An 18,329-nucleotide genomic window follows, 5' to 3' on the forward strand; every position below is an offset into this window, starting at 1 on the left:
TGAGTGGGTTTGGGGGGATATTTAGGTGTTTTTTAGGCGTTACTTAGGTCATTTTGCAGGGCTGTTTAGGTGGAGGTTGGGGGCTATTTAGGTGGATTTTGGGGATATTCAGGTGGGTCTTGGGGGGCTGTTGAAGTGTTTTTTTGGGGACCATTGAGGTGGGTTTTGGGGTGTTTAAGTGATTTAATGGGGCTATTTCGGTGGGTTTCGAGCTACTTAAGTAGGGATTTTTGACTGTTTAAGCGGGGATTTTTTTGGTATTTACGTGAGGGGGAAATTGTTTTCTTATTTAAATGTTCTGGGGGACTCTTGAAGCGGTTTTTTTCCGCTGTTCGGTGTTTTTGATGTTTTTGCATGATTCCTCGGCCCGCTCCGAGCCCTCCCGGTCCCGGGGCAACCGCGGGGGCGGGGCGCGCGCACAGCGCATGCGCGGAGCCCCGCCCCGCCTTCCCCGCGCCGCGCACGCGCCGCGCGCCAAAAGTTGCTGACTCACGCAGTGCGCACGCGCCCGCGCCGCGGGCCAATGGGGCGGCGCGACGTTGCGCGGTCGCCGCCCCGCCGGCAGGGGGCGCTGTGCGCGCCGCGGCCCCCGGCCCAGCGCAGCCCAAGATGGCGGCGGGCGGCGCGGGGGCCGCGGCCGGGCCCGGCTGGGACGTGGCCGTGCGGCCGCTGCTCTCCGCGTCCTACTCGGCCTTCGACATGAAGGAGCTGCCGCAGCTGCTCGCCTCGGTCATCGAGAGGTGAGCGAGGGCGGGCGGGGGCTGCCGCCCTTCGGCGTCGCCCGCTCAGGGGCAGCGCCGGGGGTGCCGCTGCGGGAGCGGCTGAGGGGCGGCTGAGGCGGGGCCCGGCCGGTGTGAGGGGCCCGGGGCCGGGGTCGGTGCCCGGCGGGGCTGCGGCTGCCCGGGCAAAGCCCCGAGCTCCGTCCCCGGCTCCTCCCGCTGTCCCGGGGCCGGAGCTCTCGGAGGTGCCCTCGGGCCCCATAACGGGCTGAGGGTGCTCGCCCGGCCGCAGCACCTCGGACAGGCGCCCGCCGAGAGGCTTCGGGACTGTTCTTGTGGTTTTGCTTTTGTCCAGGCGTGTCACGGTTTGCCCGGTTGGGCCGTAGGAAGTGTTGTCTCACCGGGCTCGGAGGTGACCAGACTTCCCTCTAAGTCTTTTCCACTGCAGTGCTTCTCCTATTTTAAGTCGAAATAAAGCAGAACCAAATCAAGTCTGCCTTCTCTTAATCACACAGATTGGAGTCAGTGCATAAGAGTACCCACTGCAGCTACTTAATTCAACTTACAGTTTGTTTTATGATCTAAAACATGATATGTGAATGCTGCAGCATCATGCTCAGTTACAGAGATATAACCCCGGCCACAATAAGTTGTTAGAAAACATAAAATAACCAGTGCACTGAGGAAGGTGGTGAAATAATGCCTTGAGGTGTTTTGTTTAATGTACAATGGCTGAGTGTGCAGTGGATGATGCTTCAGGTTCAGAGAGTGAATTGGAGGAGTTCTGTGCCTGCACACAGAGCAGTTGTTCCCCCGGGAGCTGCACCCTCGGTGTCGATGGGTTTGGGCTGTTCTTTGGTCATTCTTTGTTTTAGGGACCATTCCAGTGTCACTTGTCCCTCAGCAGCTCTGCTGTCCTGTGCCTAAAGTTCATTAGTGGAGAGTTCCATCAGAGTATCCCAGGGACACTGGAGTGGATCCACTTGAGTTCTGGGAGAGGGCTGTTTCCTCCTTTAGAGGCAACCTTGGCTCTGTTTTCCACTTGAGACAGTAATTTGTTGCCTCCAAGCAGCTCTGCCTGGGGTTGGAGTTGTGTGTCTGGTGGTCTGGCAGGATTTGGGCTCTTGCAGGATGGTATTTTTTGTTTCATGCCTTGATGTGGTGTGCTAAATGACAAAGGAATAAATACAACTTGTTCGTGTCTGGAGCTGTGCCTTTCTGTGCTGAACAAGAATCTATCTTTAGATTTCTCACAGAAAATCTTTTATGTCTTTAAGTTATTTTTAGGAGGCAGTTGTTCAGCTCTTGATGGTGTCAGCCAAACCCAAAGTGGCTGGATTTCCCCTTAAATAAACTTGGTGCAGTGACAGGGAAATCACCAGTATTACCCTTTTCAAAATAAACAGTAAACTCATTTTTTAACTACTCTGGTATTTCATTTGTAAGTTTAAGCATCGTCAGGTTACCAGTATTCCTCTGTTAGCAGGTGACAGAAGTTAGGCCCTTACTTGACATAAATGATGGAAATGCTGGCTTGGAAATGTGCAGTGGAGGGGAACTCCCGGTCTGTGAAGTCTGTCCAGGCTGGTTTTGGGGAAGGGGTTTCCACAGGGGGAACTCACCTGGAGCAGGGCCTTCCTGAGGAGGAGGAGGCTGCTTTGTGCCCACTGCCCCGAGGCCAGGCTGTGTGTGGGGCTGGGGACAGGCTGTGTGTGGGACTGTCAGGAATGGGGCCAGGCTGTGTGTGGGGCTGGGGCCAGGCTGTGTGTGGGGCTGGGGCCAGGCTGTGTGTGGGGCTGTCAGAACTGGGGCCAGGCTGTGTGTGGGGCTGTCAGGAATGGGGCCAGGCTGTGTGTGGGGCTGGGGCCAGGCTGTGTGTGGGGCTGGGCCAGGCTGTGTGTGGGGCTGGGCCAGGCTGTGTGTGGGGCTGGGGCCAGGCTGTGTGTGGGGCTGGGCCAGGCTGTGTGTGGGGCTGGGGACAGGCTGTGTGTGGGGCTGGGGACAGACTGTGGGGCTGGGGACAGGCTGTGTGTGGGGCTGTCAGGAATGGGGCCAGGCTGTGTGTGGGGCTGGGCCAGGCTGTGTGTGGGGCTGGGGCCAGGCTCTGTGTGGGGCTGGGCCAGGCTGTGTGTGGGGCTGGGGACAGACTGTGTGTGGGGCTGTCAGGAATGGGGCCAGGCTGTGTGTGGGGCTGGGCCAGGCTGTGTGTGGGGCTGGGCCAGGCTCTGTGTGGGGCTGTCAGGACTGGGGGCAGAGCTGAGGCAGGAGCTGGGGTTTGGTGCTCATCAATGTGTACAGTGCCACTGAGATTTCTCCCAGCCTGAGCAGTGAGCTTCCCTGGGAAGCAAAACCCCTCCAAGCAATAAAGCACAGTCCAGAGGCTGAAGAGTCATTATTAAAGCTCACTGTGTGCTCAGAATAACGCTCCAGCACATCCCAGATTGAGCTGTTATCTTCTGTCCATGGTTATTTGCAAGGATTGACAATGACTTGACTGCTGCCTTCTACTTTGCATTATCATAACATCCACAGTGTGTTTAACTCAAACCTCCCATTGCTCAATCCCTATCTGGTGCTGGATTCTGCACCTCTGTGTTCTTTACACCCTCTGGGCACTGTGTGGTGCACAGCTTGACCTATGCAGTAATTTAGGAGCTGTCAGCCTCTCCTGTACTCTGTTATTCCCAAATTGTTCTCATTTGTTCTCCTAACAATGCTTACATACATCTACTGCTGCTGGCTTGGAGTTGGGCCTGAGAGGAGGGTGAGCAGAATGAATGTGTGAAAAGGAGAGAGCAGAGGCTGCTTTGCATGTTCAGTCCCTGGGCTCCTTCCTCACAGAGCAGTTCTGGCAGGGAGGGTGAGCTGAGGCCTGAGGTGTTGGAACTCGGTCGTGTGATGCTGTTGAATATATTCCAGTAAAACCTCTCTTAATTTTCTATTTTTCTATTTGTATTTCAGCTTTTTAGGCAGACTAAATAAAAACTCAGACCTAGGAAATCAAGCTACAAAGCTGACAAGTATTTATTTCTGCTTGTTGTAGTGAAGAAATGGTTCTGTTTCAGAGTTGTTTCTGTTCTAGCTGCACCTCCTGTTACAGCTGGAAACGATGGCTTAGGGTGCAGAAAGGGAAGGTGACTGGGCATAAACTGGGCTTTGTTCAGGTCAGCAGGGAATGGTGAAATCGTGGCTGGAGCTGGGTACAGCCTGTGCCATGGGCTGCTGCCCTCTGCTCCCCACCTGCCCTCCAGCAGTCACCTCTGGCCCAGAGCTGGAGGAGCCTGGCTGGGTTTGGAGAGGCAGAGTGAAGCTGAGTCTGATAGTCTGTTCTTCCAGCTTGCTTGTTTCACTGCATGAAAACGTGAAAGAAAGTAAATTGGTTTATTAGGAGGCAAATATGCACATCCCTTAGTCTTGTCATAGGAAAAACAAGAGCAAAAAGAAGGTGAGGAGGCAGAGCAGTTTGTGTTCTCCGTGTCTGTGCAGGTGGGATGTGGTGGGACACCTTTAAGGTGTCACCTCTGCCATAGAAGGCTGATCTCTGAGGCCAGGGAGTGTAGCTGAGAAACCTCAGGAACTCTGCCTTACCTGCCCAGACCCTCCCAGGTGCTGTGCCTGTGGGTGCTGTGCCTGTGGGTGCTGTGCCTGTGGGTGCTGTGTTCTGCTTTGATCCCTCTGATCTGCAGCCCTGCGCAGGCTCCAGTTGGTGCCGTGCCGGGAGGGGAATGCCCGTGCTCCAGGCCTGGCAGATCCTGCCAGCCTTAGCAGAACACACAGCCCAGCTCTCTGGGCAGCTGAGTTTAGAACAACTTAAAGGTTAATGGGCCTCTGGCAGGGAGTGTGGCTGGTAGAGCCTGACCTGTTGGTGCTGTGGAGGAGAAACACTGGCAGCACAATATTTCCTTACACTTCCTGTGTGGGCAGTGGTGCTGATGCCATGATGTGGCTGCTGCTGGAGGACTCAGCCCTGGGGAGATGAGGGTTGTGTTCCCAGAGCTGTCACCTTGCCTTGTCCCTGTCATGGGGCACTTTGGGGTGCTGGGTGGGTCTGGCTGACCTCTGTCCCCTTCTCCCTTGCAGTGAATCTGAGATCCTGCACCATGACAAGCAGTATGAGCCTTTCTACTCCTCCTTCGTTGCACTTTCCACACACTACATCACTACTGTGTGTGGCCTCAGTAAGTGTTCCTTTGCTTCTATTGCTCCTGTGGAATGACTGGATGCAGTAAAAGTAAATCAGAACTGTTGATTTTTATGTTTGTTTTTTGCCCTCTTGCTGAATCAGACTTTAGGGCCAGCATTGCTGGCTTTTGTACCATGAAATGTCAGCTCTGATGGAGAGGGAAGCTTGTTGATGGGAGTGTTTGGCCACCAACTCCTGGACAGCGTTGCCTTTTTGGCTGCTTACTCATTGACCTGATTGAATTTTTGGTCAAGTGTTTAAATCAGTGTTCAGGATTTTTAGATTATCCTTCAGCAGTTGGAACACTGCCATCCCTGAAAATGTCCAAGGCCAGGTGGGATGGGGCTTGGAGCAACCTGATCAAGTGGAAGGGGTCCCTGGCCATGGCAGGAGTGGGACAGGATGGGATTTAAGGTCCCTTCCAACCCAAACTGTTCAGGGCTTCTGTAGTTACGTTACTGTGTTGGAGTTAATGATCAAAACATTGTGACTCAAAATATTTTCTGTTATTTTGGCTGACAATTTAGCAATTTCAACAAAAAAAATGGGCTTTGTGAACTTGTTTCATGTTCTTCAGAGCTTCTGTCAGCATTAAATAATGTTGCTGGGGAAACTGCCTTATCTGTCTGAATTCCCCTGTCTGGCAGAAGGAATTATCCTCACTTTGCTGACATTTCTTGGGTTACATTGTAATGAGACTGAGTTTGTATTGCATCTGTGTTAGGCAGGAGAGACTGAGTGTGTACCCACACTGCAGAGCATCCTGCTTTATTGACACCATTGGGAGCTTATTACACTGGGCTGGTTTAAAACTTACTGTGAGTCCAAGGATGTGCTTTTTTCAGTACCCAGGAACCAGCTGCAGTCAGTGGCAGCTGCCTGTAAAGTCCTGATTGAATTCTCCCTGCTGCGCCTTGAGAACCCAGACGAAGCATGTGCTGTTTCACAGGTGAGACAGGTTTGGACCTCTGGGCCAGCCTCAGTGTGAGATGGACATTGGGCTCCAATTCTGAAATACCTGCTCTAATGTTGAATGCATAAAGCAAAATTAATGAAGCTCTTAAAATAAGGTGTACACTTTGATAGACTCTGATTCCTGCCCCTTTGCATTCTATAGTCAGAATCAAAGCTCACTCACAACTCGAAATAAAGGTGACCTGAAGCCTTGGTTAATTCAGTTTGTTTCCTGCACTCTGGTTTGGTTTTGTGCAACAGCCTGGGTCACAGCTATATGTTGAGTTTTTAAAGATGTTTTCTTGCCTGCTTGTATTTCTGTCTTGTGGAAAGCTTAAATATATTTGAAAGAGGGAAGGCCAGTGAGGAGTGTTCTGTAATGTCGTGTGTCACAGCAGAGAGAGCTTTTCCAGGTGTTTTCCATGGGAAGCACAGGCAGTGTCAGTGACCTGGATTACCTGCAGTCAGGGATGTGTCTCCATCCTTGGGGGAGATCAGAGTGGGAGAACAGCTCAGGGCTGTTGCAGTGGCCTCACCAGCTGAAGTTGCATTACTCTTAATCCATCTGCTTAGAGTAAACGATATGGAGGAGGGATTGGACTTGAGAGAGTTTAAATGGTACTTGATGTCTCTGTTTTCTGTAGAAACACCTCATTCTGCTGATCAAGGGGCTGTGCACGGGCTGCAGCCGCCTGGACCGCACAGAAATCATCACCTTCACAGCGATGATGAAATCAGCTAAGCTGCCTCAGACTGTCAAAACCCTCTCTGATGGTAGGGAGGGACTTCAGCTGTGTGTGTTTCACTGCAGCACTGGAGTTTGGCCCAGAAAATCTGAGGTTTGCTCTCTGAAATGGGGGTTGTTGTTTTCCCTGCAGTTGAGGACCAGAAGGAATTGGCCTCCCCAGTGAGCCCAGAGCTGAGACAGAAGGAAGTGCAGATGAACTTCCTCAACCAATTGACATCAGTCTTTAACCCCAGAGTCTCATCATCACCATCAATCACAACAGAGACACAGGTAAAAAACCTCTAAACCAGAAACAGTCTGAGTTTCAACATTATTGATGCAGTGCAGGGGAGGACAGAGGGCTCTAAGTGGTACTTTTCAATACAGGTGTAAAGAGAACCTTCTTTAAGTACATAAATCCTGCTTGCATGGGATAAGTGGCAAACAACCAAATACTGTTTGTGCTGCATTGGCAATACTGGATTTGTTTCCTCATGGAATGCAGCATTCAGTGACATCCATGGCTGTTAGGAGTTGTGCTGCTGATACACCTTGATCTGTATCAGAGACTTAGAGAAATACTTAGAGAAATTAAGATTACTTACTTAGAGAAATACTGTGTATTTTTAGTGCTTCCATAATACATTTAGTATGTCCTTGCTTTAGGTGGAAGGAGAGAGCGAGGATCAAGCTGCCACAGATCAAACCTCTGCAACAAAGACCAAGAGCATATTCATTGCTCAGAATGTGGCCAGCCTGCAAGAACTTGGTGAGAATCAGCTTTCTAGCTTGGGGCCAAAAAAGGACTGGAAAAGTGTCTCTCCAGTGTTACATCTCACAGCTCTGAGTGGGAATAAACTCTGTGACCTAAAGGGCTCCCTGAGTTGCCTGGTCAATCACCAAGGGAGGTTGTGGCTGGAATGGAGTTTTTATTGCAGAGATGAGCTCAGTGTACTTGTGTTTGGAGGGGTAAATTAGGTGGACAGTATGAAATACCTCATGGGATGGATTGTTGAGTAGATGTGGATTAGAATCACAAGATTGTTAGTGTTGGAAGAGATCTTTGGGTCATCAAGTCCCACCAGCTGCACCTGGTGTGTCCTGTAACGTGGACATAGAGGTTGGTGACCCCCGTTTACAAGTGTGGGCTGCAAACTTCAGCAGCAGCTGCTGCTGTAAAGCACTCTTTATCCTGTTCCCTCACCTCCGATGGCATTTCCTCACCACCAAGAGCAATTAAGTCAATGACTGAGGGCCCTTAGGGCTGCCTGAAGCAGTGACACAGCCCCGCTGCTGTGCTTGGCAGGTGGCTCCGAGAAGCTGCTGCGCGTGTGCCTGAACCTGCCCTACTTCCTGCGCTACATCAACCGCTTCCAGGACGCCGTGTCCGCCAACTCCTTCTTCATCATGCCGGCCACCGTGGCCGACGCCACGGCCGTGCGCAACGGGTCAGTGCCACCTGCCTGGGGTGTCCCCTCGTGCCAGGGGGAGCTCCCTGTGTCTGCCCAGGGCTCACCCCGTGTCCTGCCCGCAGGTTCCACTCGCTGGTGATCGATGTCACCATGGCTCTGGATACGCTGTCCCTGCCCGTGCTGGAGCCCCTGACGCCCACACGTCTTCAGGATGTGACTGTTCTTGCTCTTAGCTGTCTCTATGCAGGTGAGTGGATCTCCAGTAGTTTTTTGGAGCTTTTGGCTGTGCTTTGTGACCTGCGTGTTCGAGGCTCAGCCCACAAGTAGCCTTTATTTCTCATGAATCTGAAGCTCTGCAGTGCAGTGTGATGATCGGGTTAATATTGAAGCTGTTACTGATATGTTCTGCCACTGTTCCTGTCAGTATCTAAGAAATGACTGAAAGAATGACTGTTCCTGTCAGTATCTAAGAAAGACTGACTCAACATTTTCTTAACAGCCTGTAATTTCTGCTCTTTCTTATTATATTCAGAGCATAATACATTTTTACTTTAGGCTTCAGCTTAATTTGTCATAGCTCCAAATCAGCCTTGTTTCCCAGGAGTGGTTTAAGCACACCAGAATCCTGAGTGTTTAATTGGTATGGGGGAGACTTTAAGGAACTGTGGCACTCAAGTCTAAAGATTGTCTTAAAAATGGTATTGAATTACATGGTAAAACATTACCTCCTTTAACTGCTCCCATGTGTTTCTGTAGTGGAAAACTTCACTCTTTGGAGGGTACTAAAGATTTTTTAATCTTTTGCTGTAATACCGAGCATTCCCAGCTCCATCAAGTTGATGGACATGTTCAATACACGTGTCTTAATGTGCTAAATAGGAGCATTTTGTCCCAAGACTGGCTCTTCCTAAGAATGTCCCCTGCACTTGTTTTCCCTGAGGTGTGAGCGTGGCCACCTGCATGGCCATCCTGCACGTGGGCAGCACCCAGCAGGTACGAACCGGGTCAACGAGCTCCAAAGAAGAAGATTATGAAAATGATGCTGCTACTATTGTACAGAAATGTGTAAGTAAACCTCAGGGTGTTCATTGCTTTCCTCCTCAGCAAGTGAAGAGCACGGAATTTGTGTTTATTTGCATTGCGATACACAGCTATGATTTTGGGATATAGCCATTGCTGGTAAAGGAGTTAAAGGGATACAATTGCATTTGGAGTTTTTATTTTTGTTGCTGTCTGGTGGGGTGCCTTACTATGGTTTTGGCTTTATTTGTAGCTTGAAATCTATGAAATGATTGGACAAGCCATCAGCAATTCACGCCGTGCAGGGGGGGAGGTAAGATTTCCATCTCAGTACCTTTTTCACCCTTTTTGCACGGTGTCCTTTGGCATTTGGATTGATGGTGTTTTGTCTTTTTGGTGCTTTTTTTCTCCCCGCTTCCCCATGACTTTGGGCACGATAGCATTATCAGAACTTCCAGCTGCTCGGGGCTTGGTGTTTGCTGAACAGCCTCTTCCTCATCTTGAACCTCAGCCCTACGGCCTTGGCTGATAAGGGGAAGGAGAAGGATCCCTTGGCTGCTCTTCGCGTCAGAGACATCATTGCTCGCACTAAGGAGGGCGTGGGGTCTCCCAAGCTGGGACCTGGGAAAGGGTATGTGACACCCCTGCAGGGAGCACTGGCCAGGGGTCTGACCAGCCCCAGCAAGCAGCTACTGCAGGGTCTTGTTGGTCTTGTGAAATTTTATCTCTATTTGCAATTCAAGTCCCGAGTCTTGGAAAGAAGAGAAGTTGTTGTCTCCAGTTTAGCAAAGCAGTCACTTTATTGAATATTTATTTGTTTATTATTTTCCCCCTGAAATGATATTCTGTCCTTTCTGTTTCTGCAGGCATCAAGGGTTTGGGGTGCTGTCAGTGGTGCTGGCAAATCATGCCATCAAATTGCTGTCATCTCTTTTCCAAGATCTGCAGGTGGAGGCGTTGCACAAGGTATGCAGGTAGCACAGGCAATGTCCTGAGACATTCTGCCTTCTCCACTGATGCACACTTGGAATTCTCCTACCAATTCCTTTTTCTTTCAATTCAATTTGAAATTCCGTCCTCCAGGGCTGGGAGAGCGACGGCCCTCCAGCAGTGCTGGATATCATGGCTCAGAGCACGTCCATCCAGAGGATCCAGCGGCTCATAGACTCTGTGCCACTCACTAATCTGCTGCTGACTCTGCTCTCCACTTCCTACAGAAAGGTAGGAACTGGCACACAGCTAGAGAACTTCTGGAGCTGAGCCACTCCAGATGGTCAGCACTTAACAAACTGGGGCTGTGCTGAGAACATACAATTCTTCTTTCAAAGGTTGTCAGCCAGGGCCTTTCTCTTTCCTCTTTTCAGAAATGTAAATTTGACAAACTTGTGCTAATGGAAATGCACTTTTTTGTAAGTTCAGTGGTACTTGAGATTTTAGTGGGAAGATGAAAAGGCTGCATTGGTAACAGATGATTTTGTATTGGAACTGTTACTTCAAGTGTTGCTTACCAGCTTGGTGTAGATTGTTTATTTTCAACCATCCTGTGTATTTTTTAGTACAATGTAAACCTTGAAAAGCTGTTAATAAACTGGTTGAGACAAATTTGCTAGAAGACAATTAAAAGGCATGATGAAGTTACTCTTATTTTCAAATGACTGTATTTTATAATCCCAGAATTTTCCTGGTTGTGCTGTTCTTTAGGCCTGTGTCCTACAGCGCCAGAGGAAGGGCTCCATGAGCAGCGATGCCAGTGCCTCCACTGACTCCAACACTTACTATGAGGATGATTTCAGCAGCACTGAGGAGGACAGCAGCCAAGGTAGGAGAGTTTGCAGCAGCTCAGGATTTTACACTGCTTTTCACATTTGATGGAAATCTGGCTACTGTGCTGTTGCCTTCTCAGACTATGACTTGTAACACTGAGAATACAGAGCAGTTTGTAAGGTCTGTGTGGCAGGAGTAGTGCTGACTGCACTCTTTTGTGTAAACTGAAGCCTGAGTGGCTGGGATTTGACAGTATTTGCTTAAGAGGAGAGTGGAAATAATTTCATTGTGTAAATTCCTGCTGGACCTCTGTGAAAGGGCTTTGCCTTGTGATTTGGACAGAAGAAATGAAGCTAGCAGACACCTTAAGGCTGCTCAGTGAAATTCTGTTTTAGGCCTTTCTCAGGCTGGGTAGTTTTGTGAGGTGTTTGCTTTTAACAGTATGGGTTTGTTGTTATTGCCCTGTGTGCTAGATGATGACAGTGAGCCAATCCTGGGACAATGGTTTGAAGAGACAATCTCTCCCAGCAAGGAGAAAGTGGCCCCACCACCACCCCCTCCACCCCCTCCTCTGGAGAGCTCACCAAGGGTGAAGAGCCCCAACAAGCAGAGTGCTGGGGAGAACGGGAACATCTTGGCCAGCCGCAAGGACCCCGAGCTGGTACGGCCAGAGCCGGGCTGGGGGGGCTGGGAGAGGCACTGCTGGGCTGCTGTGGCACCCTGACACTGCCAGGGACTGCTGGGCTGCTGTGGCACCCTGACACTGCCAGGGACTGCTGGGCTGCTCTGGCACCCTGACACTGCTGGGCTGCTGTGGCACCCTGACACTGCCAGGGACTGCTGGGCTGCTGTGGCACCCTGACACTGCCAGGCACTGCTGGGCTGCTGTGGCACCCTGACACTGCCAGGCACTGCTGGGCTGCTGTGGCACCCTGACACTGCCAGGCACTGCTGGGCTGCTGTGGCACCCTGACACTGCCAGGGACTGCTGGGCTGCTGTGGCACCCTGACACTGCCAGGCACTGCTGGGCTGCTGTGGCACCCTGACACTGCCAGGCACTGCTGGGCTGCTGTGGCACCCTGACACTGCCAGGCACTGCTGGGCTGCTGTGGCACCCTGACACTGCCAGGCACTGCTGGGCTGCTGTGGCACCCTGACACTGCCAGGGACTGCTGGGCTGCTGTGGCACCCTGACACTGCCAGGCACTGCTGGGCTGCTGTGGCACCCTGACACTGCCAGGGACTGCTGGGCTGCTGTGGCACCCTGCTCCTGCCAGGGACTGCTGGGCTGCTGTGGCACCCTGACACTGCCAGGCACTGCTGGGCTGGAAACAGCAGGGGCTTCTGCACTGCTCAGGGGAATCAGGGAGCGTTGTGACTGTGGAGAAGGATCCCTCTCCCTCTCCCTCTCCTTCTCCCTCTCCCTCTCCCTCTCCCTCTCCTCTGGAGTGTCTCAGGAGTTTTGCTGCCAGGGAAGCAGAGGCTGGAGATTGTATCTGTTTGGGTTACAGAGGGAGAGGGAAAATGGGGGCTGAGCTGCAAGTGAGTGACTTGCTGATGGAATGCTTTTAGCTCCAACTCTGTTGGGTAAAGACAAAAATAAGAACTGCAGTGGAGAAGTTGGAGGCCTCCAACCTTCTCAGAGAGTTCTGGAATCAGTCCTGGTGCAGACCACAGTGCAGGGAGTTGGATTGCTATGAGTGCACCTTTCCTCCACTTTAGGGGGATGAGGTTTAAGGGACTTGATTTATTTTGCTGGTGGTTTAGTTTTTGTTTAATGTTGTCCCTCTGCTTTTGTTGTTTCTATAGTGTGTTTCTCTTTTCTTTTCAGTTTTTGAGCCTAGCTTCAAACATTTTGAACTTTATCACTTCTTCTATGCTGAACTCCAGGAATAACTTCATTCGCAACTACCTGAGCGTGTCCCTGTCGGAGCAGCACATGGCCACGCTGGCGAGCATCATCAAGGAGGTGGACAAGGATGGCCTGAAGGGTGAGGGAGCAAACCTAGCTCTGGTATAGCCCAGAGGTGTCTCTTTTTTTTAGTTTCAAGTCAAAGTTTTAAGTACTGGAGAGCAAAGGTAGTAAGGGCTCTGGATCTCTGTCTTACAGGCACATCAGATGAGGAGTTTGCTGCTGCTCTGTATCACTTCAACCATTCCTTGGTGACCTCAGATCTTCAGTCCCCTGCCCTGCAGGTGAGCTGGGATTGAATGCATAAATAAAATGAAGAAGTGTTGGTGTCTGTTTATGCCTCTGTATGGGTTCTCCACACCTTGAGTAGTGTGTTGGTTGTTCCATTTGGCCTTGAATATATTCTGCAAAAACAGGTTGGAATATCTTGAGTCCCATGATTTGAATGACCTTTGCAGTCATCCAGCACAAAACATCCTGCACAGTGTAAACTTAACATTTAGAATTCAGACTAATCCATTGGACTTTGAAGGTGATGAAAGCTGAGAAGGAAATGAGTTTGTGTATTTTGTCTTGGAGAGTTGCCTCTATGCATGAGTTTATCAAGAGACATCCCTACAGATTTGCTCTGATGTCAGGACTCGTGCCAAAAGGCCTTGGAATTTCTCAGGAGAGAATCAACTTAATCCTTTTGCTTTCGTGTCCTGACTTTGTAGCCTTTAGGTTTCTTTGCTGGGTCATGGGCTGACCCCTGACTTAACCCTGTCTTGGAGGTTATGAATCCACTTCACCCATCACTGAATTCAACTCCTATACTTTGTGGGCTGTTTTCTACTGTATTAAAAACCACTCTGTTGTTTGTTAATTTTTAAAAGCAGTTGGACTTTTCATCCATCTGCCTTTTTATTACGTTTGAAAAGAAGTAAATATTGCTGTGATCAGCCAAAGGGCTGTTCTTGCAGATGCACAGATACTGAACACAGTAGCATAGTCTCTCCTGCTCTGATATTGCAGTGAATGAGAAAAACTCATTAATGCCATCTTTTCTGCCTTGGTGTTGAGACTTTGTTGTGTTTAGGTGGTGAAGTGCCAGCTTTGGGTGTCTCTCAGAGCTCTGCCCTGTGTCTGAGCCAGGAGAGGCATTGCTGTGTGAGCAGAGCTGAGAGCCCTGCTGTTTACTGTCAATGTATGCTCAGATCATACTTATCATTAATGAAAGCATCAGACAGGACTTGCCTCTTTCCAACAAGCCTGTTTTGTTCCAGAACACACTTCTCCAGCAGCTGGGAGTTGCCCCTTTTTCTGAAGGTCCGTGGCCTCTCTACATCCACCCTCAAAGTCTGTCTGTGCTGTCCCGACTCCTCCTGATTTGGCAGCATAAAGCCACTGCCCAGGGAGATCCTGATGTTCCAGAGTGCCTTAAAGTCTGGGAAAGGTGAGATCATTTCATGTAAAGTTGGAAATCAGTCATCTCTTACCTCTCTCGTTTATTTTCAAGTGAGAATTCTCTGGCCCCAGCATTCCAAGTGTGTTCACTGATCTGGGATCCCTGGGGGGAGTAGAGGGTCAGCCTGCTGTGCTGGGGAATCCTTCACCCAGAGCCCAGGAAATGATTCCTGCACTCAGGAGTTAGAGGGGAGGAGGCTGAATTGCAGCAAGGCTGGCTGTAAAAAGGGAAGGAGGATCTCTTTATTTTTCAGCAGGTTTCTGATAGGTCCTCATAGGATGGTGCTGAGATTGCTCCCCTCTGCCATTACCTGGCTTTCACTGATAGGGTTTAGTTGGTTTAAAGCTCTAATGAACAGGTTTGAGTCACCCCTTCTCCATTTGAATGATTGTTCCTGTTCTCCACTAAATATATTTGCCACTGATTTCATTTCTGTAGGTTTTACTGCTCACACAGTCTCATTCCAATACATAATGTAGTGAACATTTGTGAAATTGCCACTATTAGAACAGTAAGCAGAAAAATAAAATTATTTCTAGTTAAAGAGATTTTAAAGAGGGATCTAAACTTGGCAGACTTCCTCTCCTGTTGCCAGGTTTGTGGGCACCCTGAAGCAGAACGCCTTGCAGGGGACTCTCCCCAGTGACACAGAAGATCTGAATGTGGAGCATCTCCAGCTGCTGCTGCTCATTTTCCACAATTTCTCAGAGAGGGGCCGCAGATCCATCATGATGCTCTGTATCCAGACCATCGTGGAGCTGACAGCAAACATGGAGACCCAGCAGTGTTCTGTGCCTCTCATTGTGGCACGGCTGCTGCTGGTGTTTGACTACCTGCTGCACCAGTATTCCAAGGCCCCCGTGTACCTGTTTGAGCAGGTAAGGCTTTGACAGCTGGGTATTGAATTGGTCACCCAGCAGGAATCTGTAATGTGATGTGTTCCCTCCATGACCCTTGTGAGTAAATCAGTTTTGATGTTGTTACCAAACCTCAGAGTTCCAAGGAATGATTAATTATGGCTGGTTCCTAGCAGCAGGTTCAGTTGGAGTGTAAATTCCTGGTGTGGCTGGTGTCTTAATAAATCCTAGCAAGGACAGGATGATTGTCCCACCATATCTTTAAAATCTCGAGTATTTGGCTGTTTCTTTCATGAATACCTTTTGTACTTCCTTGATTTAGTGTTTGACCGTGGAGGTTTTTGTCACTGTTCTCATTAATGGGACAATATGATGCTTTGTGCCTGGATTTTCCAACTGTGGAAGCTTGGCCATGGATTTAAACTGCTCAGTCCAGAGTAAAAACCATCAGGGAGGGTCCAGGGCTTCCCCCAGAAGAGTGGAATATTGTGGTTTGAGTAGGACTGTTTCTATGTTGTGTTTCTTTCCCTGTGGGGTGATACTTTCCCCCCACCCCTCAGTGACAAGGATGCCATGGGTTGGTTTTGTTTGGTTTTTTTTTAATTCAGGTACAATATAATTTGCTGACTCCACCCATTGGCTGGGTGAGTGGATCCCAGGACAGCAGCAGACGAACATCTGTCCCACTTTATCATGGCTTTAAAGAAGTGGAAGAAAACTGGACCAAACACTGTTCATCAGGTAAGAAAAAAATGTAAGGAATTTTTTATTGCAAGATTTGCTTTTATAAATAAATGAGAGCCTTTTCTGTGCCTTGGTTTGGGCATCTTTTCCTTCTTTTAATGGCCATAGTTACAATAGGTAAAACTACATCTAATAATGCAAGAATTGTTTTATTAAACAAAATTCAAAGTTGTTCTCTCCTAGGAGTATGCAACAAGTAATTAAAAATAAGAGTGTGTTTATTTTGCCAGGATTGTAGGAGCAGGAAAGCTTTGGCTGCCTGTCCCACAGCTTAGAGCACCTCTAATGTGTCATGGTTTGGGATCTGCCAGGGCTCATACAGTGCACAAGGTTGTGGGGATGAGTGAGGATATAACACCATGTGGCCTGTTTAAATTGCCACTTGGAAGGTTATTTTTTGTTCTCACATTCCAGACTCTGCTCCACAGCCCAGGTTCTACTGCATCCTGTCTCCAGAAGCTTCTGAGGATGATCTGAACCGTCTGGATAGCACGGTATGGTGCTGCTGGTGGGGACTTTCTGGAGGGCCATGGGGGTGTGCCAAGTGCCAGGGAAAACAGCCAAAAAGGAAAGACTTGATTAAAAAGAGGAACCAGGAATCTTTCACTAAGTGGAGAAAAGTGGCCATGTAAGATAACATGGGATTCCTTCTTACCCCTAGTTGGATGTCAGGGCAGTCACTGTGCTAAGTCTGTGAAGAGCTGTTCTAGTACTTGCAGGAATGCTTGGGATTCGGACAAAGACACATTAGAGTTGTTTTCTCATCACTTTGCTCCAGGTTCTCCTTGGGTTTTGTTGCCATCAGGGTTATGGGCTGTCTCTCCTGCCTGCTCCTTATCCCCAGTCCATTGATCCTCAGTCCCAACAGAACCTCTCTCTGAAGTTTATTTTGAAGCTTTTGGGCTGTGGGTATTCTGAATGCTTAAAGAGCTTTGCAAAGCAGGGTCCTGATTTCCCATCTCCTGCAGGTATGTGAGGTCCTTTTCTCCAGGGCTACAAAGTACGATGAGCTCTATGCAGCCCTCACCTCATTACTGGCTGCTGGCTCCCAGTTTGATACACTCAGGAGGAGGGAGAACAAAAATGTCACTGCACTGGTAAGACTCTCATGCTGCCTGTGTTGAGGAATAATGAGTTTTCAAATGTAGTATTTTCATGCAAAGTATTTAACTGGAGTATTTTGGACTGTGCTTGGAGTAATGAGGAACTTAAAAATCTCATAGCTAACCATAGTGTTTGTGATGACTGCACATCTCTTGAGCTTTTAATTCATAATGTGCTTCAGACTTGCTGTAAGTCCATGGTAATTCCAGGAGATGTGGCTAGAGCATGATTGAACAGGAGAAAAGTGTATAATTTTTCCTTTTTCTTTTCTCACTCCTGTGTTGCATATTTTATTGTTTAATATGACAGAAACTCAGTCCAGAATGTGTTCATCTGATTTGGCACATCTGCAGGAGTGTGGGGTCCCTGAGGAGATATTTCATTAGCTGTAATGCTGCAGACTGCAATCTTTCTGTACTAATTTTTCCAACTGTTGCTCTGTTTAGGAAGCCTGTGCCCTTCAGTACTACTTCCTGATCCTGTGGCGGATTCTGGGGATTTTGCCTCCCTCCAGAAGCTACATGCACCATTTGGCCATGAACACCCCTGAGATGAGTGACTGTGACCTCCTGCACACCCTGCGCTGGTCCTCCCGCCTGCAGATCCCGTCCTACGTCGTGTGGATCAAGGTGCAGCCTCAGCTCCATGGGTGTGGGGTGGTGACAGTGACAGTGACAGTGTCAGTCCCTCCCTGCTGACTGCACGTGGGATTTGTTTGGGGGCACTTGTGCCTGTCTTTTCTAAACTGGTTCATTGCTGAGCACTGTTCAGGTGTGATGGATCTGGGTTTTGGCATTTGTAGGATCACCTTATCAAGCAGGGCATGAAGGCTGAGCATGCTGCTCCTCTTATTGAACTGACCTCCAGCAAGTGCATCTCAGTGAAGTACGACGTGGAAATAGCAGAGGAATACTTTGCTCGACAGGTGAGCTGTGGGAGTGCAGCTGGACATGCAAACTCCTGTTTCTGTGGGATGATCTGCACTGACTGTTCTGTCTTCTGTGTTTGCAGATCTCTTCTTTCTGTGCTGTTGACTGCACAACCATTCTCCAGCTGCACGAAGTCCCCAGTTTACAATCCATTTACACCCTTGATGCTGCCATCTCCAAGATCCAGGTTTCTCTAGATGAGCACTTTTCCAAGTCAGCTGCAGAAACTGATCCCCAGAAGTCCTCAGAGATAACCAAGAACCTCCTCCCTGCTACACTGCAGCTCATTGACACTTATGCTACTTTTACCAGGTACAGTCCTTGGGATTTCCAGCAGGAATACAATTTCCGGCTGTGCTTTGAGCTTCCTCTGCATTTTGTGTGTTGTTTTCTTAGAAGTGCCTGGGAGTTTTATAGTCTGGAGTAATTACTTTGTGTCCTCTAGAGGGTCCATTGCTTTAAAAGAAGAATAGCAAGTAGCTTCTCAAGCCATGCATGGGACTTGGTTGTTTCTGAGTAGCCTCCTTGTCTGATCTTCCAAGGCTTCCTTGCAAGT

At 49.3% G+C, this 18,329-nt stretch overlaps 1 protein-coding gene across 1 annotated transcript in view; it reads left to right on the forward strand.

The window, feature by feature from the left end:
- The first annotated feature begins 609 nt into the window (after positions 1–609).
- Positions 610–18,329, forward strand: part of UBR4 (ubiquitin protein ligase E3 component n-recognin 4) — a 94,174-nt gene continuing 76,454 nt past the window's right edge. The window contains exons 1-25 of the mRNA XM_066564190.1: positions 610–740; positions 4,800–4,897; positions 5,748–5,851; positions 6,501–6,630; positions 6,735–6,874; positions 7,250–7,352; positions 7,890–8,031; positions 8,118–8,242; positions 8,936–9,060; positions 9,269–9,328; positions 9,456–9,646; positions 9,882–9,981; positions 10,099–10,236; positions 10,717–10,834; positions 11,253–11,440; positions 12,612–12,771; positions 12,891–12,976; positions 13,958–14,127; positions 14,735–15,017; positions 15,605–15,737; positions 16,155–16,234; positions 16,709–16,837; positions 17,291–17,473; positions 17,647–17,769; positions 17,856–18,085. Of these exons, the coding sequence (XP_066420287.1) occupies positions 610–740; positions 4,800–4,897; positions 5,748–5,851; positions 6,501–6,630; positions 6,735–6,874; positions 7,250–7,352; positions 7,890–8,031; positions 8,118–8,242; positions 8,936–9,060; positions 9,269–9,328; positions 9,456–9,646; positions 9,882–9,981; positions 10,099–10,236; positions 10,717–10,834; positions 11,253–11,440; positions 12,612–12,771; positions 12,891–12,976; positions 13,958–14,127; positions 14,735–15,017; positions 15,605–15,737; positions 16,155–16,234; positions 16,709–16,837; positions 17,291–17,473; positions 17,647–17,769; positions 17,856–18,085 (3,470 nt within the window). The remainder of the gene's footprint in view (positions 741–4,799; positions 4,898–5,747; positions 5,852–6,500; positions 6,631–6,734; positions 6,875–7,249; positions 7,353–7,889; positions 8,032–8,117; positions 8,243–8,935; positions 9,061–9,268; positions 9,329–9,455; positions 9,647–9,881; positions 9,982–10,098; positions 10,237–10,716; positions 10,835–11,252; positions 11,441–12,611; positions 12,772–12,890; positions 12,977–13,957; positions 14,128–14,734; positions 15,018–15,604; positions 15,738–16,154; positions 16,235–16,708; positions 16,838–17,290; positions 17,474–17,646; positions 17,770–17,855; positions 18,086–18,329) is intronic.

Source organism: Molothrus aeneus, chromosome 21, assembly GCF_037042795.1.
Source record: "Molothrus aeneus isolate 106 chromosome 21, BPBGC_Maene_1.0, whole genome shotgun sequence".
Taxonomy (NCBI): Eukaryota; Metazoa; Chordata; class Aves; order Passeriformes; family Icteridae; genus Molothrus; species Molothrus aeneus.